Source organism: Nelusetta ayraudi, unplaced genomic scaffold (genome assembly GCF_046127955.1).
Source record: "Nelusetta ayraudi isolate G7.1 ecotype Tasmania unplaced genomic scaffold, CSIRO-AGI_Nayr_v1 ptg000087l, whole genome shotgun sequence".
NCBI lineage: Eukaryota > Metazoa > Chordata > Actinopteri > Tetraodontiformes > Monacanthidae > Nelusetta > Nelusetta ayraudi.
This window is the reverse complement of record NW_027466137.1, coordinates 419,946-447,500: the sequence shown is the minus strand read 5'-3', so window position 1 is coordinate 447,500 and position 27,555 is coordinate 419,946. Positions and strand designations below refer to the sequence as shown.

General features: G+C 51.0%; 5 protein-coding genes, 1 long non-coding RNA gene and 1 pseudogene across 10 annotated transcripts in view; 2 read left to right on the top strand and 5 right to left on the bottom strand.

The window, feature by feature from the left end:
- LOC142901287 (ectonucleotide pyrophosphatase/phosphodiesterase family member 7) overlaps positions 1-1,990 on the bottom strand; it is a 2,990-nt gene extending 1,000 nt beyond the window's left edge. Inside the window, exons 1-3 of the mRNA XM_076045751.1 lie at positions 1,744-1,990; positions 802-947; positions 1-477 (exon numbers count right to left, since the gene is read on the bottom strand). The exon at positions 1-477 is cut by the window's left edge and continues 147 nt beyond it. Of these exons, the coding sequence (XP_075901866.1) occupies positions 1-477; positions 802-947; positions 1,744-1,990 (870 nt within the window). The remainder of the gene's footprint in view (positions 478-801; positions 948-1,743) is intronic.
- An 851-nt stretch (positions 1,991-2,841) lies between these two features.
- On the top strand, positions 2,842-4,812 carry mrps12 (mitochondrial ribosomal protein S12). The gene is made up of 3 exons (XM_076045782.1): positions 2,842-3,008; positions 3,626-3,676; positions 4,314-4,812. Exons 2-3 carry the CDS (start codon positions 3,628-3,630, stop codon positions 4,694-4,696), a joined length of 432 nt encoding a protein of 143 aa, XP_075901897.1. The 5' UTR covers positions 2,842-3,008; positions 3,626-3,627; the 3' UTR covers positions 4,697-4,812.
- Positions 4,813-8,427: 3,615 nt separating this feature from the next.
- On the bottom strand, positions 8,428-10,114 carry LOC142901319 (gamma-aminobutyric acid type B receptor subunit 2-like; the record flags this gene model as incomplete). The annotated part of the gene is made up of 5 exons (XM_076045793.1): positions 8,428-8,737; positions 8,827-8,920; positions 9,484-9,568; positions 9,700-9,798; positions 9,881-10,114. Coding segments are annotated over 5 exons (633 nt in total), but the record flags the coding sequence as incomplete, so codon positions are not given.
- Positions 10,115-10,139: 25 nt separating this feature from the next.
- LOC142901318 (gamma-aminobutyric acid type B receptor subunit 2-like) lies at positions 10,140-14,963 on the bottom strand (annotated as a pseudogene).
- Positions 12,898-13,223, bottom strand: LOC142901335 (uncharacterized). The gene is made up of 2 exons (XR_012928968.1): positions 13,178-13,223; positions 12,898-13,077 (listed from the first exon to the last, which is right to left on the bottom strand). It is a non-coding gene; the product is annotated as an uncharacterized LOC142901335 (long non-coding RNA).
- A 797-nt stretch (positions 14,964-15,760) lies between the features above and the next one.
- Positions 15,761-18,177, bottom strand: rpp25l (ribonuclease P/MRP 25 subunit-like). 3 transcript variants are annotated; one of them, XM_076045805.1, is made up of 2 exons: positions 18,048-18,177; positions 15,761-16,776 (listed from the first exon to the last, which is right to left on the bottom strand). In XM_076045805.1, exon 2 carries the CDS (start codon positions 16,774-16,776, stop codon positions 16,105-16,107), a length of 672 nt encoding a protein of 223 aa, XP_075901920.1. In that variant the 5' UTR covers positions 18,048-18,177; the 3' UTR covers positions 15,761-16,104. The 3 variants fall into 3 exon arrangements, with proteins under 3 accessions (XP_075901920.1, XP_075901918.1, XP_075901919.1); XM_076045803.1 differs by having other exon boundaries at positions 17,912-18,171; XM_076045804.1 differs by having other exon boundaries at positions 17,960-18,170.
- A 3,787-nt stretch (positions 18,178-21,964) lies between these two features.
- Positions 21,965-27,555, top strand: part of col6a4a (collagen, type VI, alpha 4a) — a 28,168-nt gene continuing 22,577 nt past the window's right edge. Inside the window, exon 1 of one of the 3 annotated variants that reach the window (XM_076045740.1) lies at positions 21,965-22,241. The gene's annotated coding sequence lies outside the window, so the exon portion shown is untranslated. The remainder of the gene's footprint in view (positions 22,242-27,555) is intronic. The other 2 variants (XM_076045739.1, XM_076045741.1) reach the window with 2 other exon arrangements.

Below are 27,555 nucleotides of genomic sequence, written 5' to 3'. Positions count from 1 at the left end.
CTTCCCCGGCCGCGGGGTCAAGATTCCGAACCCTCCGAAGTCGAGAATCTCGAAGTTGACGAGCTTGAAAAGGTTCACGTACTTGTTGAGGATGATCTCGTCCACCAGAGGCCTCTTCTTGACGGTGGTCATGCCATGGTCGGAGGTAATGATGACATTGAGGTGGTCGGTCAGGTGACGCTGAGCGATCTGCTCCCTCAGGTAGCCGATGGTGCGATCAATCTGCGCAATGATTTCCTTCCTCTTGGGGTGGTCCGGCCCCTTGGCGTGTCCCACGTTGTCCGGTTCGCCGTAGTACAGCGTCACCAGGTCGAAGTCGTCGTCCACGAACCACTTCAACACCTCGTCCACGTTCTGCTGCCACTCCACCTCGTCGTCGTCTGGCAGGTCATACCTCTCTACGAGAGCTCGGTTGACCATCTGGCCTCCGTACTTAACTCCGCCTCCGGGGAAGTAGACTGACCCGGTTTTCAGGCCCTTCAAAAAAAACAGCAAATGCAGGACGTTTCTTGCATTGTAGCGGCGGTGTTATGGTTTTTTCAGCTCTACTCATCATTAATTCAAAATGGAAACAATCTCAACTTGAGCCTCTCAAGGCTCTGTGGTGCGGAACACAGTTGAATTTCTGTCACACAAACCAATCCAATCCCAACAGTGCTCCAATCAGCTCACATCAACCTCTGGCCCAGAAGGACACGGTGACCACTTCCTCCTGCTGCCACAGGAGGGCGCAGCAGGGCTTCTAGCGCTCACTGCTCCAGACTGCACACTGAGTTCTAGCAGCACCACACAGTCTCTCACCTGGTTCTGTGCTGTGATCCACAGCGGCAGAACTCCGTTGTCCCACCACTCTGATCTTTTCAACGCCTGTTTGTAAAGAATTTTGGAGTTGGTTGTGGCGTTGAACATGATGTTGTGAACAACTCCATGGTCCTCCACCCATCTTCCTAGAGCACAGGGAAGGAGACGTTTCAAAGCACAACTCGGAGGTTTTGAGAGACAACATGAAATATTATTCAAAAAGTATCAATGTCGATCGGTTCGTCTTTAATCGGGCGAAGCAAGTCGCAGCTTCGCAGTGAGGACCACCGTCCAACAGCAAATGATCACAACTGGAAACATCATCCACCTCCAGTGGTTTCGTTCAGTGGAGGAGAACCACCAGAGGATGAACCTGCTGGGTCTCCAACGTTCTACTGTCATTTTCTCTTGGAGGCAAACAGCGGGCTAAGCGTCCTCTCACTTGACATGACGTCAATGGTTTTCAGCGTGCTTATCCTTTTTGTCCCTTTAGTATTAGATTGACATGGCCAGTTCACACATATACAGAAAGGTGAAGAAGGCCAAACACTTTATTGCTTGTTTGTTTAATTTTACAAGTATATGATAGACTGTCCATATGAAACATATGTTAAAATGTCTCTAAAATGTCTTTGACAGACCACTGTAACACAATAAAATGATGTGTCGGCTTTCAGAAACATCTTGTGTGCTAAACTGTCATTTAAAATAGACTCATTGAGCAGTAGGCTAACTCTAACGCACCACACACACACACACACACACACACACACACACACACACCCTCGACAGAATAACACATACACAAAAACGACCATGAGAAATTTCTCCTCACTTCCTATTTGTTGCATTGTGTCAGTGGGCTTCAGCAGAGTGACAGACGTCGCGCAGCGTGTGGAAGCCAACCACCTCGTGATGGCCAGAAGAGTCAGAGTGCGTTACCAGTGATGGTGGTGAAGTGCGACGGGGCCGTCATGGTCAGCATGGGGGGGGTGATGTGCTTGGCCGTGACTCCTTCCTTCCTCAGCTGGTCCAGATGTGGCGTGTCCACGTCCTGGTCGTAGTCCCACCTGAAGCCGTCGAAGGAGATGAGGAGAAGCTTGTTCCTCACCACCGACCTCTTCACGCTCTTCCCTCCGGCCGACATCGCTGCGGCCAGGAGCAGAAACACGGCCAGTCTCATCTTCATCTTGACAGCAACTAGAGAGGCTCAGTCACCTGCCACAACCTACACACGTCAGTTAAATATGTAACTGAGGTCCGCGATACAGATCTCCTGATACGTTGTGAAGGACGAGACCTTTGGCTGATGCCTTCGTCACCACAATCGGCTGATTGTGGAAATCAGTTTTATTGTGCTGTTGCAATAAAACCCATCAATCAATTTGAGCTCTGACACAGGCGGCTGCATGTTGTGTTTATCTCTAAGAATTCTCATTAACGCTGAGCAGGATATTTCTGTTTGCTTCCATTGCACTTGAAAGATCACGCACGCTGTGAAACGAAAGCCCCTGATTGGCTCTGTTTTCTATTCTTCAGCATCAGACTAAAAGTTGATAAGTGTCAGCTGGTAACTTACCAGCAAGGCTGCTCCAAATCACCAAAGGAAGTTGCACATAAAATGCAGAAAATATTTTAATCCCTCATCTTAAATGAAAAAAATAAAATAAAAATCATGTTGAGGCATCTTCACATCTGAGGGAGCATCAGACAGTCTGGTTTGAATTAAAGTCTCACGAGTTAATCATCGCCGTTTCGTCTCTGGCTCTTTTATTTATTTATCTTTTATTTTGCTTATAAAGATTATAGTAAGCATCAGTGCATCCGTCAGTTTGAGACACTGTTGATGGTTTGTGTTTTTTCTTTTCTTGGGTGTTTAAATGTGTTTCTGTCAGTTGATGGCGGAACAAATTTAACTATGACTCTAAAATGTCATAATTTCATCACTTACTCTCATTTAGACATCATTTACAAGCAAGGTATTTACAATGTAGAACTACAATACATCTCTCTGCATCGGTGGTGGGGGTCAAACGGAAGTACTTTTAGTGTGAGCAGCGGAACTTCCGGTGGACACGGCTTGTCGTCGGAACGCGTGCTTCTTATGCAGTTTTCCCTCTCACGATGTAAAACAAGGCTCCAGTTTGGCGCATCGACGAGTCGCTCGAGTTCCTCCATTCGGACCGGAAACCGGTGACTGACTGACGGTATGACATTTAGCACGAGCGTCTGTGGTCTGAGCGGAAGTTGGTGTTAGCACGTTGCTAAATGTTAGCTTGCGGTGTTGGTAGACTGAGTTCCGGTACTTCATTAACATTTCTCCGGTTGTTGATGAAGATTCAGCGGAAACGCTGAATTAAAGTGTGTGTTCATTCATTCGGGATATGACGTCAAGTAGTCGTTTAGTCCGATTGTCCGGTTGAATCCTTGAAGCGTTCTTTGTCTCACTGTGCTAAACAGCTTAGCCTTCCGCCTGCTGCTCTGTCACTCACTCACGCGTCTACATTTATATATTTTAGATTTCTAATCGACATATTCCAAACAGTACAACAATAAAGCAAAGTCGCTAAAAATTGGTAAGGTCAGTGGGATTTTTCTTTTTTTTAACTCGTCATTGAACGTCAAGTTCTCACTTGTTTGTCCGACTTCCTTTCTTCAAAGTAAAAGCACGCCGCTCAACACCACAAGTATATTTTCCATTTATCAATTTCGCTCGTTAATACTAAGATTTTCACTTTGATTCATTTAAGATTATACCGTTACTTTAAGTCCCCACATTGTGTTTTCCAGACACGGTCATTTAAAGTTGTCTGTTTTCTTTCAGAGATGTCGTCCTTCCTGTGCCTGAGGGCCGCTGCCAGGTCCTTGTTCCAAGGTCAGTGTCTCATTGACGCCCCTTTTCCACTTCCTGTTTTCTTCTTGGAAATCAGCTCTGCAGAAGCAGTCTCAGATAAGAAACTCTTATCTGTTTTTTAACTTCATCCTGAAATTTAGCCTCTGGTCCCATTTTAAAATATGGCATTTTTGGATGTTGGTTTTTCAGGGACCTGAAAATTCCCGCTGTCTGTTGAAAAGTGGGTTTATGTTTTGTCAGTTAAGACTTTGAACTCAGTATTTAGCCCAAATAAATAGATTTGACACTTTTTTTTTGACTGCAAATGTACGCAGGATTAACAACTTTTTCCGTCCAAATTTTTTTTGACGCAATTTCAGTGATGTCACTGATTTGAAATGTGTGTAAAAAACAAAAAACAAAACAAGCAGTTGCAGCAGTCGTCATACATTTTATTTATGGAAATCATTTCAAAAATATAAATACGGTTAAAACAGTTGAAATGGTGACGCTGATAAAAAAAAAAAAAGAGTGCAGGTCTTTGACTGAGATGATTGATGTGAGTTTGAGCAAAAATCGCAAGATTCTGAATGACAGTCATCCAAGTGGTGTAGCTGAGTCCAGTTGGACCAGCGGATGTCAGAACCACCTCCCGAACAAGTGTCTTTGCTGTCCGCAGTCTCCCAGCATGCACCTGCCTGGATGCCCCCCCACACGTCCAGGACCATGGCCACCCTCAACCAGATGCACCGTCAGGGAAAGGCCAAAGCGGCCGCTACGTCCGTGGGCGCCACGTTTGGCCGGCCCCAGCTGAAGGCCGTCATCCTGAAGACCATGATCCGAAAGCCCAAGAAGCCCAACTCCGCAAACAGGAAGTGTGCGCGAGTGCGGCTGTCTAACGGCAAGGAGGCTGTGGTCTTCATCCCTGGAGAAGGACACAACCTGCAGGAGCACAACGTGGTGCTGGTGGAGGGTGGCAGGACTCAGGACCTGCCTGGAGTCAAACTCAAAGTGGTTCGAGGAAAATATGACTGTGCACACGTGGTGAAGAAGAAACAGTAGCCTGGACTTTGTTTTGCGAGCAGCTGCGTGCAGAACGCTGCAGATTCTGACAAGTTCTGACATTTCTTCTGCTCCTGTAATTTAAATAGTTGATGAAATAAATATTTTCTCTCTCTCATCGTCGTAAGCGTTCTTTTTTTTTTCTTTTCCATCACTGTGCTCAGACCAAGCAGAAACTCAGGTTGACGTTCTTTCAATATTTATTTAATTCAATCCATCAGCTTTCATTTGTAGAGCTGAGTGGCAGGGAGGGCATCCCAGTATTTATAGTTTCAACTGGAGGGATGTTGACCAGGTTGACTTGTTCATCATTTTCAGCTGCTTTATTAAAATACACAAATAACAGGTGCGACACTGAGACGGACCCTGAAACGGGAATCGTTTCCCAGGTTGAGACCCCTGAGGTTTTCCCCCCTCCTCGGCTCTTCACTGACGTTTGACTGCTGCAGTTTTTCATTTGGCTCGGATCAGATCTCCAGTGATGCTACCCGGGTCTACTGACACCATGGCAGGCATCACTGCATCACAGCGGAGGCTCCGCCCACTCCACCAAGTCAGCAATGCTGGAACGTCGACTCCATATTTCACACTAAGGGCAATAAGATGAAGAGAATCGTGAAATCCTCCAGGACAGGAAGCCCAGTTTCCTGCCTGCCGGAGCTGCACAGCAACCCTTGCCACCAAAACCTCACTGCGTCTTCGCCCCCCCACTGCCTCCAGGGAGAGACCAGCACCAGCTGGAGGACAAACAGCAACCTGAACAGGTGCTTGCTGACTGCATACTTTCATCAGATAGGACTTGACGTTTACTCTTCAATGTCCTGATACGGTCAGACTGAAGTCACAAGAGGTGATATTTCCTGACATGAGACAAAGTCCATTGATAACCAACGACTGATTAGCTTCTCCTTCAGTCAGCTGCAGTCGTCAGATCGGAGGCCCCCCCCCCTCCCCACACGGCTTGGATTTACAGTCACTGTCACTGTACAGTGACTGTAAATCCAAGCCACTGACAGTTCTCGCTCTTGTTGCCAGTGGTGTGGACTTGCATCACGATGTGTGAGTTATTTCAAGGGCACAGTAAAGGTACACGGCTGTGGAAGCTTTACACTGACTGCTTTGCATTGTATCAAAGTGTCAAAACATGCAGAGGTGTGAGGGGCGAACTCACGGACACTGAGATGCTGGAGGCAGTCTGGTGCGGATGATGGAAGCGTGGCAGCCGATCTCTGACGGACAGCAAACTTTCACGCACACTGGACGACCTGTCGTCCCTCCTCAGCTTCAGTCAGGCCCTCCTGCAGTAACCTCGCTGGCTGTAAATAAAGGTGCAGTCGCCGGTTTCAAGGACACTTTGAGGTTACTGGCGTGTCAGAATAACAGATTCCAGCATTTTAAACAAAACCCAAAAAATCATTTTCGGGCCACTGCTAATGATAGAACATACAATATAATATACATATGTGTGTGTGTGTGTGTGTGTGTGTATGTGTGTATACATATACATATTATATATATACATATATATATACATATATATATATATATATATATACATATATATATATATATATGTATATATATATATATATATATATATATATATATATATATATATATATATATATATATATATATACATACATATATATATATACATATATATACATATATATATACATATATATATATCAAAATACGGTAAGTCTTATTTGGGCGCGTGCTCTCGCCTCATGACTCACACTGTGACTGTAACTGTATTGTATATTGTAACTTCAGTCACATTTGGTGTCTCTGACTGGAGCTGCTGTGGTGAGGATGGTGAGAAGCAACTGGAACCAATCAGAGCTCAGCCTGAGTGAAACCAGCGTGAAGCCTGCCTGTCTGTCTGTCTGTCCCTCCGTCCTGCTATTGTCTGTCTGTCTGTCTGTCTGTCCATCCTCCAGGCCCAGGAGCTCCAGCTGGCCCCGCCCTCAGGTCAGGGGTCGTACCGCAGCGGTCTCTGCTCAGCTGATTCTTGTGTGCAAGCATGTTGGGACTTGAAGGCTGACTTTGATGTGGCGTCCAGGGCCTTGCACCAAAGTCCCTCTTATCTCCTCTTCTTTCATCTGCGACTATTTCTGCAGGCCGTGGAGGAAGGGAAGGCTCAGTATCCCCCAGGGTATTTAGGAAATCTGGAAAAAGGAGAAATTGGACTCTTGGAACTGCCGCCAAAGAAAAAGAAGAGAGGCAAAAGGAAAAAGGCAGCGCTCGCTCAGTCAGGATGATGATGAAGACTCTTGTGCTCTTCCTCCTGGTGGCTGCCGGTAAGAAAAACCTGTTGAGATGTTTGAGAAGGCACAGAAGCTGCAGGTTGACTCGAGTCTTTCTGCTTCCAACAGTCGTTCACGACGTCACCAGGGTAGCTGCCAACAGCACCAACGTCACCGTGGCACCTGTCAGCGGCAGCCCAGCCAACAGCGGCAGCCCCTCCCCCGTCCTCCTGGCTGTGGCTGCTGCTGCCACCGTTCTGCTGGCAAACCTGCTCAAATGATTTCGGTGATGCAGGATGATTGTGAAATGATGACTGATTGACTTTGAATGCTGGTCGGAGGAGGAGCTCACTGTTGCTTGGTAACCGTGTGTGTGTGTGTGTGTGTGTGTGTGTGTGTGTGTGTGTGTGTGTGTGTGTGTGTGTGTGGCAGGTCCCCACACAGCTGATCCCCTGGACTGGTCGGTGACTTGAGTGACGCAGCAGCAGCAGCAGCAGCAGCAGCAGCAGCGCCGCCTCTTAAAACATTAAAGTCACTTTAATGTCTTTAATAAAGATTCTTTCCATGCAGGTGTGTGTCCTAGTTTGTGTGACAACAAGCAAAGCGGCTACCGGCTAACAAGCTAATCAGCCGCTATCACCTAGCAAGCTAGCAGTCTTCAAAGACAAAATGCAGAGAAAAGAAGACAGAATAGAAGGCGTCAATAGAGATGAGGGAGAGTAGAAATAAAAATATGATAAAATAAAAGCACTCAATGTTAAGCGTGAGAGAAAAGAGTCTCAACCTGGATTGAAACCCGTTCACACTGACTTCACTTGTGTTGGCAGCTGCTTCCCTCAGTGAGCAGCATCACAGCTCAATGAACTCTGGGCTCCACTATCGGACCTGAGTACACACCTGAGTCCTACTGGGTTTATAATCCATGAGCATTTCATTGATGTATTCTGGACCTGCACCGTTCAGTGGCTTCTAGACCAGTAGCAGAACCTTCTAGTCGATGCTATTGCTGACTGGGAGCCAGTGGGAAGTCTTCACAACTGGATGTGCAGGTGCTCTGATCTCTCAGTTCTGGTAAGAACCCGAGCTGCAGCAACAAAGATTCATACAATTTTTATTGACAATTTATTTCTTCTTATTTGTTTTTTAATTTGAAATTGTATTTTGCATGTTGGCCCTGCGATGAAGTGGCCACTTGTACAGGGTGTCACCCTGCCTTCGCCCTAGGACAGCTGGGAGGGGCTCCAGCAGACCCCCGGTACCCCAAATAGGAACAAGCGGGTATAGAAGATGGATGGATGAATGAATGGATGGATGAATGGATGAATTTTGCGTGTTTAAAAAATGAGGTTATTGATTGTATTGAGCTTTGGTTTGATCCATATTCAGGTTGTTTGGCTCCACAGAACACTAAGACGACTGCAGCCAATCAGTACAAAGGAGGACATTTTATTGAAAGTATAAACAGAATTCTGTGTAAAAATGAGATTAATCTGGGTTAATATCAGATTAATCTGCAGCATCATCATGGTCATCGCTGATCTCCAAGTCCTCCCACTTTCTGCCGGCTGCTGACCCTGGACCGCGACCAGCCAGAGGTCCAGGTGGGAACAGGTGGAGGGCTCGGCCGTCGTCTGATTGGTCAGCCTGCCATCTCGGGTGGCGCCGGGGTCAACGGGTCAACGGGTCGTGGTGAACGAAGGCCTCCCGGCTGCCGAACAGGCTGGAGGTGCTGGCGGGCAGGTAGGAATGGTGGAGGATGGGCAGCTGCACCGACAGACGGCGCCACACACTGGCAGAGGAAGACAACGCCGTGAGCTCGCGTCATGCAGAGGGAACGCACGGACGCACGGACGGACAGACGGACGGTGAGAGACTCACCGCTCAGGAGAGTTGACGGCGTCTGGACTCAGCAGCGCCCCCTCCAGGTTCCCATTCTCTGAGCAGACCTGCGCTGTGTGAGTCACATGACCTGCTGGGAGCGTGGAAGGAGGCCGGTTAGTGATGTTGCACAAGATCAATGCGGGTATTGGCCTGTTCACACAAGCTAAGCCTGTGGCTTGGTCACTTCATATTGATTTGATTTGAACTACATACAACATATATATATATATATATACATATATATGTGTGTATATATATATATATATATATATGTATACATATGATATATTAGGGATGCGACTACAGTTTATCACGGTTCGGTATGCATGTGCGTGTATATGAGTAGCATTGAAAGCACAGATGTATTTTCTCAAACCACAAACTTAAAATGACTTTTACTGTACTGTGTTTACACATACATTCATTTATTTCTTCATGTATTTATGGGTAGTCATTTACACTACACACACACACATGCAGTATACAGCTTCCTGCCTGTCATCCCACTGAAAGTGTTCACATTGAACCTTTCGGGTTAGCCTGCTAGGCTAGCGTCCACTCTGGCGAGGCTCATTCGGGTTGTGATGCTAACAGCCGGCTGTTAAAGCTAGCGGCGGCCGTCTTTTTAACTGGACAGTGGAAACACACACTCACTGTGGCAGCTGGTCAGCTGGCACTGAAGATCCTGGTGCACAGCGCCACCTAGCTGCCAGATCACACCTTCCATCTCTGCCTCCAGCTGCACAGAAACACTGGCTTGAACACACACACACACACACACACACACGCACACGCACACGCACACGCACACACACACACAAGCACACACACACACACACACACACACACACACACTGTGACACACGTCACCTGTGCCACTCGGCTCTTCAGCCGCTGGTTCCACCTGCTCAGAGGCTCCGCCCCCTGCTCCTCCTGCTCCTCCTCCTCTTCGATGACGTCACTCTGATGCTGCCACGGGAAAAACGACGATTGAAAGCAGCGCAAACTATTCCCACCTTTGCGCGACTTCCTGCCTGATGGACTGACTGACCTTTGACCCTGGCAGCAGGAGGCCCAGCGTGAGCAGGTCGGCGGCCAGGACGAGGGCTGCGGTCAGCAGGGCGTGGAGCGGAGGATTGTGGGACGCCAGCAGTGAGGCGCCGGCGCCCGACACGCTGAGCGCCGTTACGGCGAGCAGAGCGAACGTCAGTCGCTTCCTGCATGACCTCCTGACCCCCCAGGACAGGAAGCAGCCCAGAGCCTGAGAGACACACAAGCCCCGCCCACCACCAGCACCGTCCAATCAGAGCATCACACACACACACTCACTCACACAGTCTGCGCACCGCTGTTGATACGGTGACTACATCCTTGCCACTCGCCACACTGACCAGCAGGGGGCCTTTGTAACCGCAGATGGCCGCGAGCCACGCCTCCACGTTGATGCTGCTGCAGCGCTCCGAGCGCCAATGCACCGTCACGTCCTGGTTGGCGCCGTCGCCCTGAAACCAAGGCCACGTCACATGACACATCGAAGCCACCGCCGCCACCACCACGGGAGTGCTGCCCCCTGCTGGAGGTCAGAGGTCGACAGAGAGACAGAGCGACCCGGGCCTGCTGCTGGTTGATCTCTGTGAGACCTTCTGAAGGCTGCTGAAGCTCCGCCTCATCACAGCAGCAGGCAGTGTCGATGCGGCCGCTGCGGCTAACTGGCGCCCCCTGTGGCTGCCGAGGTGCAATCTCAGTGCAAAAGGTTTGTTGTGCAGACGATCGGGTGTCTACCTGGGAGTCCCGCTGTAGCTCCGCCCACCTGAGGGGGTCCAGGACCTGCCAGCAGGTCAACACCACGCCGTCCAGCAGCAGCAGCACCCTGGGCAGCACGCCACCTGCTGGCCAGCGAGGCTGCACACACAGTGGTCGCAGCTCAGACTGACGGTCACATGGGATTGAGGGTGGTGTGGTGGTGGGCGTGGCTCACCGCCAGGGGGCTGCAGCGGCGGTAGACGGTCCACACCCTGGAGAAGAGCGAGGAGAAGAGCAGCGAGTGTCCCACTGCCAGCATCCACAGCCGCACCTGCAGGAGGCACACGCTAAGCTGTTAGCCACATGCTAAGCTGTTAGCCACACCCACAGGTGACACTTGCTGACCTGTTAGCCATAGGTTAGCAGGGACATGCTAACTTGTTAGCCATAGGTTAGCAGGGACATGCGAACCTGTTAGCCATAGGTTAGCAGGGACATGCTAACTTGTTAGCCACATACTAGCAGGAACACACTCAAAGCTATTGTTGCTGAGTCGCTGGAGGGTTGGGGGTGAAGGAAGGGGTGTGAGTTGGAGGGGGTGGAGCCCAGCAGGTCAGCTGACTGAACTCACCGAGCAGAGGATCCCCAGTGTGGTGGAGGACAGCGGCGCCCCCTCCAGGCCAGACAGCAGGACAGAGGAGGAGGACAGCAGGGCGCCCAGCAGCAGGAGCAGCAGCTGCTCCTGCTGCTGAACACACCTGAGGGGACACAACCAGCGCATCACACCGGCCGCTACGCCACCACCCACCAGCAGGGGGCCTACCTGTGTTTCCTGCGGATGGCGGCGAGGACGAGGAGGCTCAGCGAGGCCGTCGCCGTCGCCGCCGCCGCCGAGGACACGACGGAGGACAGCAGGAGGCCGAGGCGCCGCCGCCGCACCAGCACCGGCCTCCGGTCGGCTGGGGGTCCTGGACCTGTGGGGGGACCAGAACCAGGAGGTCATCCACCACTGGACCCCGCCCACTGGCTTCCCCTGCTGGCCCCACCCACTGGCCCTGCCCATTTACCCCGCCCACTGACCCAGACCCCACCCCACCCACTAGTACTGGCCCCAGCCGCCGACTCCGCCTACTGGCTCCACCTACTGCCCCGATCCACTGGCCCCGCCCACTGCGTGGTGCCTCACCTGGGAAGCGGAGCAGCGGCGTCCTGAGGCTGAGCTGCTGGTCGGACGTCCAGAACTCCCCCACCAGGAGCTCTCTGCTGCCTGGACACACACACACACACACACACACACACACAGTGAAAACAGCTGCATAAGTACGCAGGTGCACACACACGCAGGTGCACACACACACACAGTGAAAACAGCTGCATAAGCACGCAGGTGCACACACACACGCAGGTGCAAACACACCTTGACGCTGGAGGAGCTCGATGCTCGTCCTTCTCTCTCCACCTCCAAAGGAAACGTCTCCCTGTCAGAAAGGACAATTGGAATGTGTGTGTGTGTGGGTGTGTGTGTGTGTGTGTGTGTGTGTGTGTGTGTCCTCACAGTGACGCCCCTGAAGTGCGCCCCCCTCAGGCCGTCCAGCAGCAGCTGGTGAAGCTGCTCATCGCTGACGCTGCCGTTGCGGCTCCGCCTCTCCTGGAGCTTCGCCGCCTCCATCACGTGACTGATGGCGGTGGCGGCCAACCACACGGCATCGTAGGCGAAGCCGTGCACGCGGTCGACCTCTGACCCCTGCTGGGTCAGCTCGGCCAGGTAGGCGTCCTTGTATTGCGCCGGAGTCTGCAGGGAGGGAGGAAGACACACTGAGGCCTCCAGACATGATGGTGTGTGTGTGTGTGTGTGTGTGTGTGTGTGTGTGTGTGTGTTCACACCCGTCCAGACGCTCCGGCCGTGTTGGACCGTCCCAGCTCTCGGCTCTGGAGCCTGATGGATCCGTCAGCTGCCGCCAGCAGGGCGGCGCCAGAGCAGGCAGAGGAGGGGAGGGGCTGCAGGCCCTGCTCCCGTCCAACCAGCAGCCACTGGTACCGAGGCCCAAACAGCTCCAGCCTGTGGGCCTGGAGGAGGAGAAAAAACGTCTCAGCTTTTGTGCTTCCGACCACCAGGGGGCCTCGTGGTGTTTTTCAACTCAGCGACCAGCTCAAAGTGTGTGTGGCCCAACAGTGGTGCAGTGGTCGGCGCTGCCGCCTCACAGCAAGAAGGTCGCGGGTTCGATTCCCAGCCTGGTACCTTTCTGTGTGGAGTTTGGTCCCTCCAGCTTCCTCCCACAGCCCAGAAACACCCGAGCAAAGTACGGCCCGCGGGCCACATCCGTAGTGTGTGTGTGTGTGTGTGTGTGTGTGTGTGTGTGAGTGTGTGTGTGTGTGTGTGTGTGTGTGTGTGTGTGAGTGTGAGTGTGAATGGTTGTGTGTCTCTATGGCTGTGTCTCAGTCCAGGCTCTGCATCCTTCCAAGGCTGCATTTGACAGGAAGTTGCGTCATAGCACTGCGTGAAGGCTCCTCCCACTTCCCAAAAGTCAGACTGTGTGGTTACCGGGGAGGCGGGTTTGGGTCGGTCCTTCTGGGCCGGGTCCTTGGGAGGACGCTTCCTTCAGACAGGACGCTTCCTTCCAAGGATGCAGACCCTGGATTGAGACACAGCCTATCTTGTCCCTAATAAAGTGGCCACTGGTCCAGGGTGTCCCCCTGCCTTCACCCAGTGACACCATGTGGGAGTGGCTTCAGCAGACCCTCCACACCCTGAGCTGAAAATGGATGGGTGGTTGGGTGGATGTGTGGCCCACTCACGCAGCAGAAGACCTCGGGGGTGGAGCTTCCCTCAGACAGCACCAGGATGATCCGAGCGTCGCTCTCCTGCAGGTAACGAGCAAAACAAAGCGACGAGTGTCGCTGCCGGGATTCTTCACTCGTCAAGGCAGCCTTGCAGTACCCACCTTCAGCCTGCGCAAGGCGCCGCAGTCCTGGGAGACACTGTCTGTGTAGACCACCTGGACCCGGGCCCTCTGCAGCTGCCTCATCAGGTCCTCCTTCATCTGCAGGAACATGAGCGTGGAGAGGTGGAACCCAGCCAGCTCACTTTTCTCCACTTTCACGGCAACAAAGTAGCAAAAGTGAAACAACAAAAGACCTCCAGTGCTGAAACTGCACCGCCACAGCCACAGGCGAGGGGGCGCCACTGAGCTACACCAGCCACATGCACACACATCACGCCTGCTGCTGTGTTAGGGAGGTCGCAGCTTCAGCGGTCTGCAGCCCAGTTAGCCACCTAGCCGGCTAGTTATCAAGAGCTCGGACAGGCAGCCAATCAGTGAGCGGCTTAAGGCTTCACCACGGATGGATTGGAACAGACACGTCCAAGTCTGGCCCGCGGGCCAAATGCGGCCCGCCAACTGATTTTAAGTGGCCCGCGGCGGCTTCACCTGCGACAGTCTGGCTCCGCCCCCGGCCGCCACCACCGCCACTCTCTGCCAGCCAAAGTGCTGCAGCAGCGTCAGTGCCGCCCGGTTCAGAGCCCGGTCCGGCGGCGCCGTGCTGAACAGGTTCCCGGACCACTGCCTGTGAGACGGGCCGAGGGGCGGAGCCACGAACGACACCTGGAGAGAGAGAGAGAGAGGGAGAAAGAAGTGGGCTGGGCCGACAGTCACCTATATATCAATATATATGTATGTCTGTATATTGTCAAGCAGGGTTCCTCATGTGTCTGTTGTGAGATCACCCTGCCTGCTTGCAGAGTATTCCATCGTTTCAATCTCGACAGGGATTTCAGGCGGCGCTCACCTGCACCAGACGCAGCGCCGGGAGCGATCGGCCAATCAGCGCCGTCACTGAAGGACACACCCCCCCCAGCAGCAGCAGGAACCTCGGCCCCGCCCACACGGCGTCGAACAGGGCCTTGAGTGAAGCGGCGGCGTCGCACTGAAACAGAAGCAGCATGAGATCAGGAATCACACTCAGTTGAATTGAATTGAATCGAATTGAATTGAATTGAATTGAATTGAATTGAATCGAATTGAATTGAATTGAATTGAATCCCTGTATTGCCATCATACAATTAAGTACAATGAAATCTAAGCAGCAGAACTGATGCGAGACCCGCTCTCCTGGTTCTAGGTTCTGGGCCGGACCTGAGAGTCCAGGAGATGCAGCTGCAGCTCGTAGTTCCCCAGAGGAGGCGGCGCCCCCTGCAGGTCCCGCAGGGCAAGCTGGACGGCTGGCGCCACCGCCGCCGTCACGTTCTCCCCGGGTGGTCCTGAGCTGAGAGGCATCATCCACAGGACCGGGACCGGGTCGCGGACCGGGACCTGGGTGAGCACCGGGACCTGGGTCATCACCGGGACCTGGGTCAGAACCGAGACGGGGCCCAGGAGCAGCAGCAGCAGCATCCTGCACCTCCTGCACCTCCTGCACCTTCTGCAGGAGCCTGTAATCCTGCAGCTCAGAGCCTCTGAGGAGATCAAGGGATCAGCAGCAGGAGAGAGAGTCGGCCACCACCTGCTCCACCACCCGGCAGCCAATCACAGCCAATCAGGGCCAGCGCCGACCCAGTGGCACCGTGACACTGAAGACTGTCCGTGTTTAAGTTCTGCCTGAGAGAGAGAAAGAAGTGAGCAGAACGAAACACCTTGGCTCATCCCACAGTGGGGACATCTGCAAAATGACAGCAGCGATATAATCCAAGAAGAAGGAAAATGATACCACTGAAGAAGAAATGAAACTAAAAATCAAACATTCATAGAGTGGGGAGAGGAAAAAGATCTACACTGTGTTACTTTCAACCACCGTGCTGCAGCACACTCGTGTCCTGTGAGGTGATGTCAGGTGTGCCGTGGAAAATGATCCAATTTCACTGAACTGATTGAAAACATTCCATTGTGCAGTGGCTGGGCTCTAACAGGAGTGCCAGTTTATTTTCCTCCCAGGACCTCGGCTGTGTGTGTATGTCAACAGTCGTCAGTGTCAACAACCAGTCGCCAAATAAGACACGTACTTCTGTGTCAATGTGTAGAGAATAATCCAACTGGCCATATGATGGAATTATCTTCTTTTCCTCTTATTCTGTGAATATTTCTATTTCATTTTTGGTCTTTTTTTTTATTAATAATAATAATAATAATAATAATAATAAAGCCCAAACAGGAAGTAGGGAATTTTGTTTTGAAAAAACAGTCAGAGTCATTGATGAAGCGGGACACGCTGGTTTCACGTTTTATTGACCGTTCACAAAAAAAACAGAATCGACCAGAACCAACCGACCCAGCAAAAGTCCAAAAACAAGTTGTGTGTTTCTTTTTTCCAACACAAGTGTCGACTCTGCAGTGAGGTCAAAGGTCACGATGTCTCTTCAGGCTGACTGTCCCAGCAAATGTTGATTTTAAAAAAACAAAAAAAACAGAAGAAAAAGCAGTGAGACATCCGGTCCAGAACCAGAACCAGAACCAGATGGAGTGGGCCGACGTCAATGACGTCATCGTCGATGATGATGTCACTTCCCTCCAACAAAACGTCCCATCAGCCAATCAACCATCAGCTCTGACCTTTGGGTCCCGCCTCCCTTGACCGCCCAGTTGGACGTCCAGAGCCCCTCCCCCTGGCCCCGCCCCCTCTCTTCCTCTTGTGTGCTGCTCTGTGCTCGACCCCCGCCCCTCCCACTCTCCCTCCCCCGCCCCCGCCCTCCTGGGCCCACAGGGCGTCGTATCGCCCCGGCGCCTGGTAGCCCGGCTGGTTGGCGCCCTCTGGTGGCGGCGCCCTGGACAGCAGGATCCAGATGGCGGGCAGCTTCCTGCTGACGTGCAGGCAGTCGAGGCCGGCGGCGGGCTCCAGCGGCTCCCACACCTCCAGCACGGCGGCGTGCTGCAGCCGGGTCAGCTGGTGGAGGCCCCTCACCCGCCGCTTCACCAGCTCCGCACAGGTGATGGCTTTGGCCACGCCCTTCCCCGTGGCCGTGAAGACGATGGCGCTGCCGCCGCCCCTCGCTCCCTGCTGCCCACCCTCCCCCTCCCCCTCCCCCTCCTCCATCGCCTCCCCTCCCGGCCCCGCCCCCTGGCCCTCAGGCTCCATGCGGCCGAGGGCGAAGCGCAGCAGGTTGCGGATCTTGCTGCCGTCTTTGACTCGGACCTGCGGCGTGTCGGCGGGGAGGCGGGCAAACGGACAGACGCACGGCTCCTCCTCCACACGGCACTTCCTGTAGTTCTCCATCTGCACACAGGAAGTCAGGAAGACCAGACAGACTTTAGCACCCAACTATAAGAACGGGTGAACTGATATAATAACAGTGGCCACTCGAGGTACTGCAGCCAACAAAAAAAATCCCTTTGGGCCCAAAAAGCAATTTCCCCCATAGACTGCAATCCAAAAACAAGGGCCTTTAAAACGGCTGACAGGACGACCTTTGACCTGAAATGCGGTTCATAATTTCAGAATGAATCTTTCTATTGCTGATTTGTCAGTCATGGTCTTTGAGTCTTTCAAAAGAATTTATAAGGGCCAGGAAATGACCAGAAAAGAGTTTTATATTCCCAGTGTGACATCACGGCTCGTTCTGATTGGCTGGATCCTAATGCATCATGGGAGCTCCAGAGGCATGGTGTAAAGTGCAGCATGCTCTAAGTGCTGCGCCCTCGAGACTGAGCAGGAGTCTGGGGGTCCTGGCGAAAACGCGACTCTGGAAAGTCATCGTCTGTCTGCCCAGCAGGGGGCGCCACCACGCCGCACATCATCACATGACATCATCTATCTATCTATATGTATGTATGAATGAGTGGTCACATATATATGACCACCTGCCGACGTGACGTTTAAATAATGCGACCGCGGTGACGTTATTACGATGACTTTTTGTTTTGTTTTGTTTTGTTTAAATGTGGCTTATGCGTGCACCATATAGTGAACTACACTGAACCTATATCATAGGGAGTAGGGAACTGGTGGGTGACTTTGGACGTAGCCCAAGTCTGCAGGAAGGAACATCTCACTGGACAGAAACACGGCGTGACGTCAGACTGACACGCCTGCGTTAATCAAGGCAGCTCCAGGTGCGCTTGTTTTCAAAGGCTGTGAGCCGCCGAAAGTGACGCGCTGATTTTTGGTTTGAGTCTACGGCTCGTTGTTGTGCTGCATGTTAAAAAATAAATAAATAAATAAGTAAACCCAGAAAACGGCGAAGTTTTAAAGGGAGTTCGGAGCAGCAGCAGCAGCGTCTGTTGAAAACACACTTCCTCAACAGCCTCTTCATTTAAACACAACTACGTGCTGAGCTGTCGGGAGTTTGAGCCGACAGCTAACACGCTAACGGTCCAAGGACTACAAAAGCTGCGCTAGTGACCATGCTAACCGTCAGAGGGCTACAAAAGCTGCGCCAGCTAGCGGCTAGGCGGCTAACCTCCTCGGGTTCCGGTCTTTGGCCGGCAGGACCCATCAGTACCGGCTCAGGTCAGTGTGTAAACTGTGCAGTCTCACCACACACTCACAGCTGTTTGCTTATCTTCTACCGACTTCTCCTCATGTTGGCTTCCGTGCTGCCGCAAACCGTTCCGTCATGTAGCAAAAGCCTGCCGAGTTCTTCTTCTTTAGCTTGGCTTTTTTTGTGTGTGTGCGTGTTAGCGCAGCACAGTCGAATTCCGCCCACCTGTGGTCGGCATCGGTACTCTGTGACACCCTGAGTAAGAGCCGTGGGTTGCGTCAGTGTCCCTTCTAATAGAAATTTTTAGAAAAAAAAATGGAAGTGGAGGAGCGAAAAGCTTCAGCTCAACCGCATTAATTGAGTGGAGAGAAGAACGGGAAAAAAAAAAAAACCCACAAAAACCAAAAATGAAAACAGTGTTTCATTTCAAACGGGAGGGAGATGAACTCGGTTTAAATAGTCCCCATTGTTCTCTGGTGTTGTTTTCTCATATCACTCCACAGACCACAGTCTGTCTGACATGAATCCAAAAGGAACACGAGATCGTCTTCCAGCAGCAGGGAGAAATTACAACGGAGACTTTTTGTTCTGTCACAGCAACAGAAGGGCATTGTGTCGTCTCTGTCCTGTCCCAGTTAGAATAAAAGGAACGGGAAAAAGAAGGAGAGACGAACTGGATCAGGAATTAAGGCAACGTGAATACATTAGAAAACACATTTATGAGCGGCACACTGAGAAAAATTTGGGCTTCAGTTTATTTGAAAAAAAAAAACAACCTTGGTAACAATTTCCACATAGAAATGACTTGTAAATTTAATGACAATGTTTTCGAGTAAAATCTACAAACAAATAAGTATTACATTTTATCCAACAACTGCTGGTACATTCTTTACAAGGGAATTTCTGTTTGCACGCGTAAAGTAAATGTTTGTTAAAATTTACTCTTTAGCTACCACTGCATGTACTTACATATTTTTGTATATTTCAATTGGCTGGACCTTGTCATTGTTTTAGCATTATTTTAATAATGCTCAGGAAAACAAACTAACATTTACTAATTGTTAAGAAACACAAAACATGAAACTTCTTTGTAATTCGTATTGCTTACAAAATCGTAATTCCATAAAAAATAATATTGCTTAAAAAAAGAATTAAAGTGCACAAAAAGAGATTCATCTGATTGTAGAGATGATGACGATGATGATGATGACGACGACAATGATGATGATACAGAACTGTACTGGCCAGGTGTCTGACTGAAGCTTGACCATAACCCCTCTCTGGAGAGAAAACAAAAATGCAACAGGAAAATCTATATTTTTAAAAAAGGTTTTCAAACCCCAGAAGCCGCCCCAGAGCCAGCAGCAGTTGGCGAGAGCCATGTGCTCCACAGCAGATTCTCCAGTTCCAAAGAACTTTTTATGTTCCTCAGAAGTACTGTGGCACTTTGCTGGGAATCCGTTGAGTCATGAGGAAGGAGTTAAAGATGAAAAAGATGATGATTAACTCCAGAATTGATGCTTCTGGGAGAGGGATGATCAATTATGAGTCACCACAAGATTAACAGTGAGAATTAAAAATCCTTCCCGGCTGCGTGAAGGTCACGTGTTTGTTGTCAGACTCCTAATTTTATTATTTCACACGGCTGAATGTCCCCCAAGAGCCCCGTCCTCCTCCGTCCTTTCATCTTCTTCACAGTCTCACGGCTCTTTGCTGTATGTTTAACACAAGCATGCGCACACAAACAGTCCCTCTCACACGCACACACATTGTCATTAGACATGTTGCCTTGCCAAAAGCAACACAAGCCCAAGAGTTCTTTCTCTGGGTGATAAAGTTCCCTGTAACCCAGTGAAGGAATCTGAGCTTTTCCCACAGCTTCGTCTTCTTCTTCGTCTTCTTCTTCGTCTTCTTCTTCTTCTTGATTTTATGTTTTACAGGAGGGCAGGGGACTTGGAGCTCTTCTGTGACATGTGGACTTTTAACAGTGCATTGTGTGCAGTGACAGAGGGGGAATTATTTTTTAGCGACGTGCTTGTGTAAAAAAAACAACAAGAAAATTATTTATCTATTCAGTTTGATTGATTAATGGTAATATATTAATGTTATTTTTCAAAAATGAAATCTTCTTCTCCTCCTCCTCCTCCTCAGTTCCCAGCGCGTGGCTGCACTTCATAAGCAGCAGGGGGTGCAGTGTGTCCACACGCAGCCGTGTTATAGACACTGGGATTATCAATCAAACTGAATGTAGATGTGTAAACTGAGGATCATCTGCTGACATGGAGGGGAGGAGGAGCTTATGAGCTATACTGCACCCAGCCACTGGGGGATGCGGGGGGGGGGGGGTGGTGGTGCATGTGCTTGTTCCCCCCCCCCCCCCCCTCACTTTTGTCTTTGTTTGTTTGTCAGCTCAAAGTGAAGAGTTGTGTGTCCATCTCATGAATTGTTGTTGTCTGTGGGGCTGTTGCTTCATGGGTAATGTCTTGTGTGTTGTGTATTCAAGTATTTTTATTGAATTTTTAATGGCGTAGGTTATGAATTAAAAAAAATATATATAGAGACATCCATCAACTAAACAATAAAACCAGATGAAACGGAACAGAGAAAAGCACATTACTACAGCATAGACCAGGGTGGGGTTGGGGTGGAGGTAGATTGGGCGGGGGGGGGGGGGGGGGGGGTAAACCTCAGGATTATCTGGTGCAGGCATAGAAAGTTCCTCACTGAAATATTCCATAAATGGCTGCCGCACATTGCAACATTTCTTTGTACAGCCTTGAGAGGAGGATCTCTCTGACTGTTGCTGTGTCTCAATTCAGGTTCTGCATCCTTGAAGTGCGCATTTTGAAAGGAAGTTGCGTCATAGCACTGCGCGAAGGCTCCTCCCACTTCCCGAGGGTGCTTAGGACGCTCAAAATGCACCCTCGGAAATACGCACTAGTTTTGGCCGATTCCAAGGATACACCGCACTATCCTTCGTGCACTTGGGTATCCCATGATGCTTTGCGTGCTGCTGCAAAGCACCGTGGGATCCTGGAAAGTCAGCTGAAATTAGCGGCATGTACTGGTTAAGACACGACATTGAAGTTTCACATAAAGTATCCAGTTTTTAACGTAGGATTTTATTTATTTGATCATCCAACGCCATCGTTAGATGGTGAACCAATGGTTAGCTTGATGCTATGAAAACGTCACTTCCTGGGTTGGCCAGCAGGAGGGAACGGCGGTGACGAAACGAGGAAATACGGCGAAGGTTAGACCGTCCCGGGTGGTGACCGGGGAGGCGGGGTTTGGTCCGTCCTTCTAGGCTGGGAACTCTAAGAACGCTTCCTTCAGACGGAGGACACTCGGTCTCAAGGGTGCAGAACCTGAATTGAGACACAGCACAAGGCTGCATTTGAAAGGAAGTTGCGTCATAGCACCGCGTGAAGGCTCCTCCCAATTCCCAAAAGTCAGAAGGACGCTCCAAATACGTACTGGGAATGCGTCCTACTGTTAGCCCATTCCACGTAGGGGTCTGATGTAAGGTCATTGGTACGTATAGAGGCCTGTGGGGGGGTAGAACGCCACAAGATTTACCCGGCGACAACATTTCTGGCCAAACTCAAACTTTCTATAGTTGTGCTCCACGCTGTGAAAGGCTAAAGATGTTCAAAGAAGTCTTGCGTGTTGGGTTTCCTCTATCTGGTCTCACCAGAATTTCCTTGGAAACCCCCCCCCCCCTCCCGCTGCCCCACCCCCTCCCCATCTGCACCCCTCATTGGCTAAACCAAGCAGCTGGCTGGAAGACGCACTCCCCAAATCCAACACAAACACTCGCACGTACACGGCCTTTGTTCTTCACATCTGACTGGTCCTGCTGCTGCAGAGTTCCTCTGGTGGGTGGGGTGGAGGAGGGGCGGAGGGCAGAGCTAAACAGCAGCAGTGCCGCAGCCGGCCAGCAGGGGGGGGGCGGACGGTGCAGCTATCTGCAGCCACCTGCAGGCGGAGGGAGACTCCCGTCCCAGCATTCCTGCTGTCAGGAGGCTGAGGTGCTGCAGATGCCTCCTCCCCCGCCTCCTCCAGTGGAGTGGGAGTGGCCAGGGGGCCATAGTGGGCGTGGCCTCCTGGGCTCTGCCTGCACCTCCCTAAATGGCTGTGGGAGTCCAGCGCTTGGCGTGCACAGGCAGAGGACTCACTGACGGCAGCCCCGACCAGCGAGCGTCTCCGTCCAGGTGCTGCTGAAGGTCCGAGGAGACGCAGAGACTCACCTGGAGCTCAGGTAGAGCTGAGGACACACCTCCTCGCCACTCACTTCCATCACGCCGTGTTTAGTCCTGATGATGTGCATGACAAAAGTGTGTGTGTGTGTGTGTGTGTGTGTGTGTGTGTGTGTGTGTGTGTGTGTGTGTGTGTGTGTGTGTGTGTGTGTGTGTGTGTGTGTGTGTGTGTGTGTGTGTGTGTGGAGGATGTGTCGTGCTGCTGCTGCTGGTTGTGCTTTCTCTTGTTCACACTCGTCTCTCCACTGGTTAACGTGACCTTTGACACCTTTGAGAGTCTGCAGCTCGTCCTGTCAGTCGAGGCCCTGCAGGCTGCGCGCGTGTGTGTGTGTGTGTGTGTGTGTGTGTGTGTGTGTGTGTGTGTGTGAAATCTGGTTAATTGTGGTTATTTCATTTTTTTCAACACCGTCCAAACAACTTTGGTGAGGAATTCTGACCTCTAGTGACCCCTAGTGGTACTGTACTTCTTGTGTCTGGTTAAAATCCTGCTCATCCATCTTTAAACTCTTTAAACGGCTGGTTTCTCTCTCTCTCTCTCTCACTCTCTCTCTCTCCCTCTCTCTCTCCGTCCGGCCGTGTCTGTACCAAAGTGTGCCTCACACATGCGTTGCCGTCTCCTGAGATGTTTCATGCATGGCTGGAGTTCATGTTTGTGAGCGGTGCCATCAGCCTGCAGCAGGCTCGAGGTTTTTGGCGTCAGACACGCCCACTGCGCTGCGTGGGTGAGCTAGGCTGCTACGCTAACGCCGTGTCTAGTTGTGATTTTCACTTCCCTGTGCTCGGAGTTGATTGTCGAGGCTTCATCAAAGCAATCGGTCTGAACAATTAGCACTGCGCTGTTTATACGACAAAAGTTCACCATAGAAATACAAGACTGTAAAAGCTGCAATGTGCACGCCAGGTCCCTAGGTGGCAGTGTGCCGCTGGCTGCGAGGTAACTCTGAAGACTGACATCACATCTTGTTTTCAGCGCAGTGAAAAGGAAAAATTAGCAACATAAACCAACAACTTGTGTGGATGTGACGGACCAGTAGTCCGCTGTTGTTTCAGACTTTTGCACCCGTGACCACCAGGTGGCGACGTTGCAGGGTCGTAACCCCCAAATTGACCCCGGTGTAGGGATGTAGCGATTAGCGGTAAAATGCTAAAGCGGTACGGTTAGTTGTACCGCATCAGATTTTGATTGTTACCTCACATTACTCGGGTGAAATTACAACATATTACCGGTGCAATTAGCACGTCGCGGCTGTAGGTCTCTGCACGCCGCACATACAGCAGCAGTACCGCAACACAAGCTTTCGCTGCTTTTTGTTTTGTTGCGGCACAGTGCTAGCTCCGCTGCTAAAGTTCCGTATCCCTAACCCCAACTCGTCGTCCTTAAAGTTGCTTGACCTGACTCCATGTTTACCTGAACTCCAAGCAAAAAACAACAAAAACAAAACAAAAAAAAAATCAGAGAGGAATTGCTTGTTCTTTTATTTGTGTTTTCAAAATAAAACTTGGTTAAATGATTTCAGTGTGTGCATTAATACTATTTTTTTATTTTTTTTATTTTTTTTAATAGCATTTTTCGCATTTTTAACACATTTCAACAATACCGTGATAATAATGATAATCGTGATCATTTTGGTCACAATAACCGTGATGTGAAATTTTCATACTGTTACATCTCTACCCCAGTGCCGCATGAACAGTTTCAAAGAGCGTAAACAAATACAAGCAAAGGGAATTCTTGCAATTGTACTTTGTTGAAAGTTTCGAAATATCGCTTTCATTTTTGCAGAGAACTGTCACGGAAATGCAGCGAGTTGCTCTGGCGTGAAGATTTGTGAAGGGAGCAGCTTCCCTAGTCGATGTCAGAGGCTCAGCTGGCAGAGAATAATGAGTGCATGCCAAGGTCAAAGGTCAGCAGATGTTAGCTTTTAGCTGCAGGCGGCGAATACCATACATAGAGGCTGTTTATCGGCACTGATGTCTCCTGGATTAGCTGCAGCTTCAGATGTGTAGCGGCGTTTACGCTACACATCTGCTGCTCTGTGTGTGTGTGTGTGTGTGTGTGTGTGTGTGTGTGTGTGTGTGTGTGTGTGTGTGTGTGTGTGTTGGACTCAGACAGGGATGGAGGACTTTTTTGGTCTGTGTGTTTGAGTGAATCATCAGCAGCCAATCAGATTAGGACACTCATCTCTGGTTCCTGGAGGGGGCGGAGCCACGGCAGTGACCTCACCGCCTGCAGATGTGACAAGGCCTTCCATAAACGTGGAGATTTGCCAACACAAACACTCACTGATGGTTTACATCCTGTTTACTGTTTGCTGCGAGGTGGAAGATGGGCGCAGGAAGTGGCTCCGCCCCCTTGTGTTTGCAGCCACAGACGCCTCGTCAACGGCAGGCCAGGCTGCTGCTGATTGGGTAGGAACCACATCAATGAAGCATCTATCTAATCTCATCTAGTCTAATGTGATCACGGCTGCTCCAGCAGCCGGTGAGAGGGGCGTGGTCTCAGGGGCGTGGTCTCAGCTGCATGCTCGTGGCGATGGATGTGGCTGAAGCTGCAGCAGGACCTGATCTCCAGATCCTCCTCGCAGCCTCCCGGGCTCTCCCCCCGCTCGGCTTTCCTGCTCTTCTAGAATCCATAATGAGGAATTTCCTGCTGTTGGACCAGCTCAGACTGGAACTCCGCCCCTGGGCCCGTGTGGGCCAGTCCTGACCAGTTCAGATCAGATCAGATCAGATCCTGGACTTCAGACCTTCTTCTCAGCCTCAGGAGGCAGCTGATGGGCGAGACCTGTGGCAGGAACTGCTGAGATCTTGTAGCTCACCTCCAGGTTGGTCTTGGTCTCCAGACCGCTTTTTAAGGTCTGGGTCTGACCACGGACTCGGGGGCATTTTTACTGGGTCTGGTCTCAGTCTGGGACTGGACGGACTGGGGTTTTTGATCCAGACCAGTAGAGACTCAGCCAACACTGTAATAACACCATAATAACAGAAAAGAATCCAGCTGCTGCCGTGTGTCACTCTGGTGGTGACGCCCAGAGTGACACCCTGTCACCTTTATTCCCAGTTCATAATTATTATTTTTAATTTTATGGAGCTAAGTTGTTTTTTTGAAAATGGTTGAGAATTGTTGGCAAAGCAGGAAGGAAATGGTTGCAAGACGCCCTGCTGAGAAGAGACGTTGCTGTTTGCATTTAATTTCAAAAAGATTCTGCTCATTTCTTTCTGTTGTTATTTTTCTTTGATTTATAAAGTCTCGGCCTCGGCCTTGGTCTCCACCTCCAGACGTCTTGGTTTGGTCCCCATCGCGATACTCTCTAGTCTTGACCAGGTCTCGGTCTCAGTTGGTGCCGTTTGGACTGCAACACGACCTCCAAACAGTTGCAGGTTTTTCCCACCTGGGCCTCCACATGCTCCTCCTCCTGCAAGGTTTCCACCGAGCTTCCACCACCTGTCGTGACCTGGGTGGGGTAAAGTGTGACTGGCGGGAGGAGGAGGAGGAGGAGGATCAACTTCCTGTTTCTCTCCAGCATTCCACAGACACACAGACGGAGACGGAGTGGGAGTGGATGGAGGCTGAGTGGAAACTGACCGGCCGTGACTGTTTTCCATCAGCGCCGCCCCAAACACCGGGTCCACTCCACATGTCTGAGACTCCGTTTAGATTAGCTGGAGCGTAAACAGCTGGGGGGGTGGCGAGGGCCGGGGGTCTGCTGTAAACACTGAGGGGCCGAGGTCAGGGGGCGGGGCCAGCGACACATGTTAGCATTTAAACGCTGCCTCCGCGCAGGGTGGTGACATCATCGACGTGTGGGTCAGGTGACCGCGCGAACCTCTCACTCCCTAACAAACACCAACACATTTGCTAATGCTAATTAGCTCTCAACCCGCTAGGTCAGACCTCAGGCCTTCACGCAGGTTAGCTCAGCAGGTCTGAGCTGGCGTGGGAAACAGAGACTGTGTCTCGGTGGTGCCCCCTGGTGGTTGGTGGTTGGTGACGCTCCACGCCAGAGGCAAATCTGGATTTTCAACCTGTTGTGTGGTGCGAGGGCGGGGCCGAGAAGATGGGAGGAGCCAAAACGGCGGCTCCAGTTAGAACTGGATTAGAACCAGAACCGCAGTGTGTGAACATCTGCTGTCATCCTAATGCCCCAGGAGGGACGTCCAATCACCTGCCAAGGATTCTGAGGTATCTGAAGGCCTCTCAGCCTTTTTTCCAAAACCTTTTCCCCGTCGATTCGTCCCCAGATGGACAGTAAATCCAAAAACATTCCTTCTGGTTTTCCTGGTAACACAACTGGTTTTTTTGTAACCACCCAATGGCTCTATGAACATTTACGGTCCAATTAAATGGAAGCAGTAAAACAACAACGACTCACAGAAACAATACACAACAGCAACAGCAGTAACAGTGTGGCGCGTCGCCAGGAAAACAACCCAACCCGGTCGCCCTTTGAAGCGCCAGTTGTTCAGGAATTGGACTTGGCCGACCAGAACAAAGGGATGACTGAACAGAAGAGGAAGTGGAGAGAGAGAGAGAGAGAGAGAGAGAGAGAAGGAGAAGGGGAGACAGGGTCAGTCAAAACAGCTGATTGGCCGGTTTCCTCCAGATCAGCCGACAATGTGCCAGCCAGATGTTGAGGGGTTCTGGTTCTGATCCGGTCTGGCTCCGAGGCCCCAGGGCCTAGCAGCCGGATTCCTGATGTGTCCCAACAGCACGCTGGCCTTCAGCCACGCCCCCTACTGGAGGTCACACAGTCCAGCAGCCGTTTGAAGATCTGCAGCAGAGTGTGTGTGTGTTTTTACGACAGGTCATGTGACTGGATGCGGGAAGGGGAGGGAGGGGCTCCAGGCAGCTCACTAACGGTGATTAACTTGATGATTCTCCGATCAGAGACGGCCAGTCTGTGGGAATGAGTCCCGGAGGAGATTTAATTCCGAGGTGAACTGCAGCCAATCAGACGGCGGCGGACTTTGGCTGTAGCGGCCCTCGATGAATCGGCAGCAGGAAGGTCTTGCTCTCCGTCACAGCAGTTGGAGAAGAAGTTTGGAAGGCCGACGGCGGCTTTTCCAGTGAACTGAGGGCCTGTTTCCAGTGTAAGCACTGCAGACAGTGGTTCCCTCAGAACTCTGGTCCAATGGAAACACCATCAGTTTAGCAAGAGTCATTTCAATAAAGACCAAAGTGTTTGTGTCAGCAGTGTGTCAGCCGGCCAATCACCAGCCTGGTCAGAGTCGCTCTTTTGCTCCGTCTGCCTTCCGATGTGCCTTTGAGCTTTACTGCACCTGGCCACCGGGGGGAACCAGACGTCACTTTCCTCA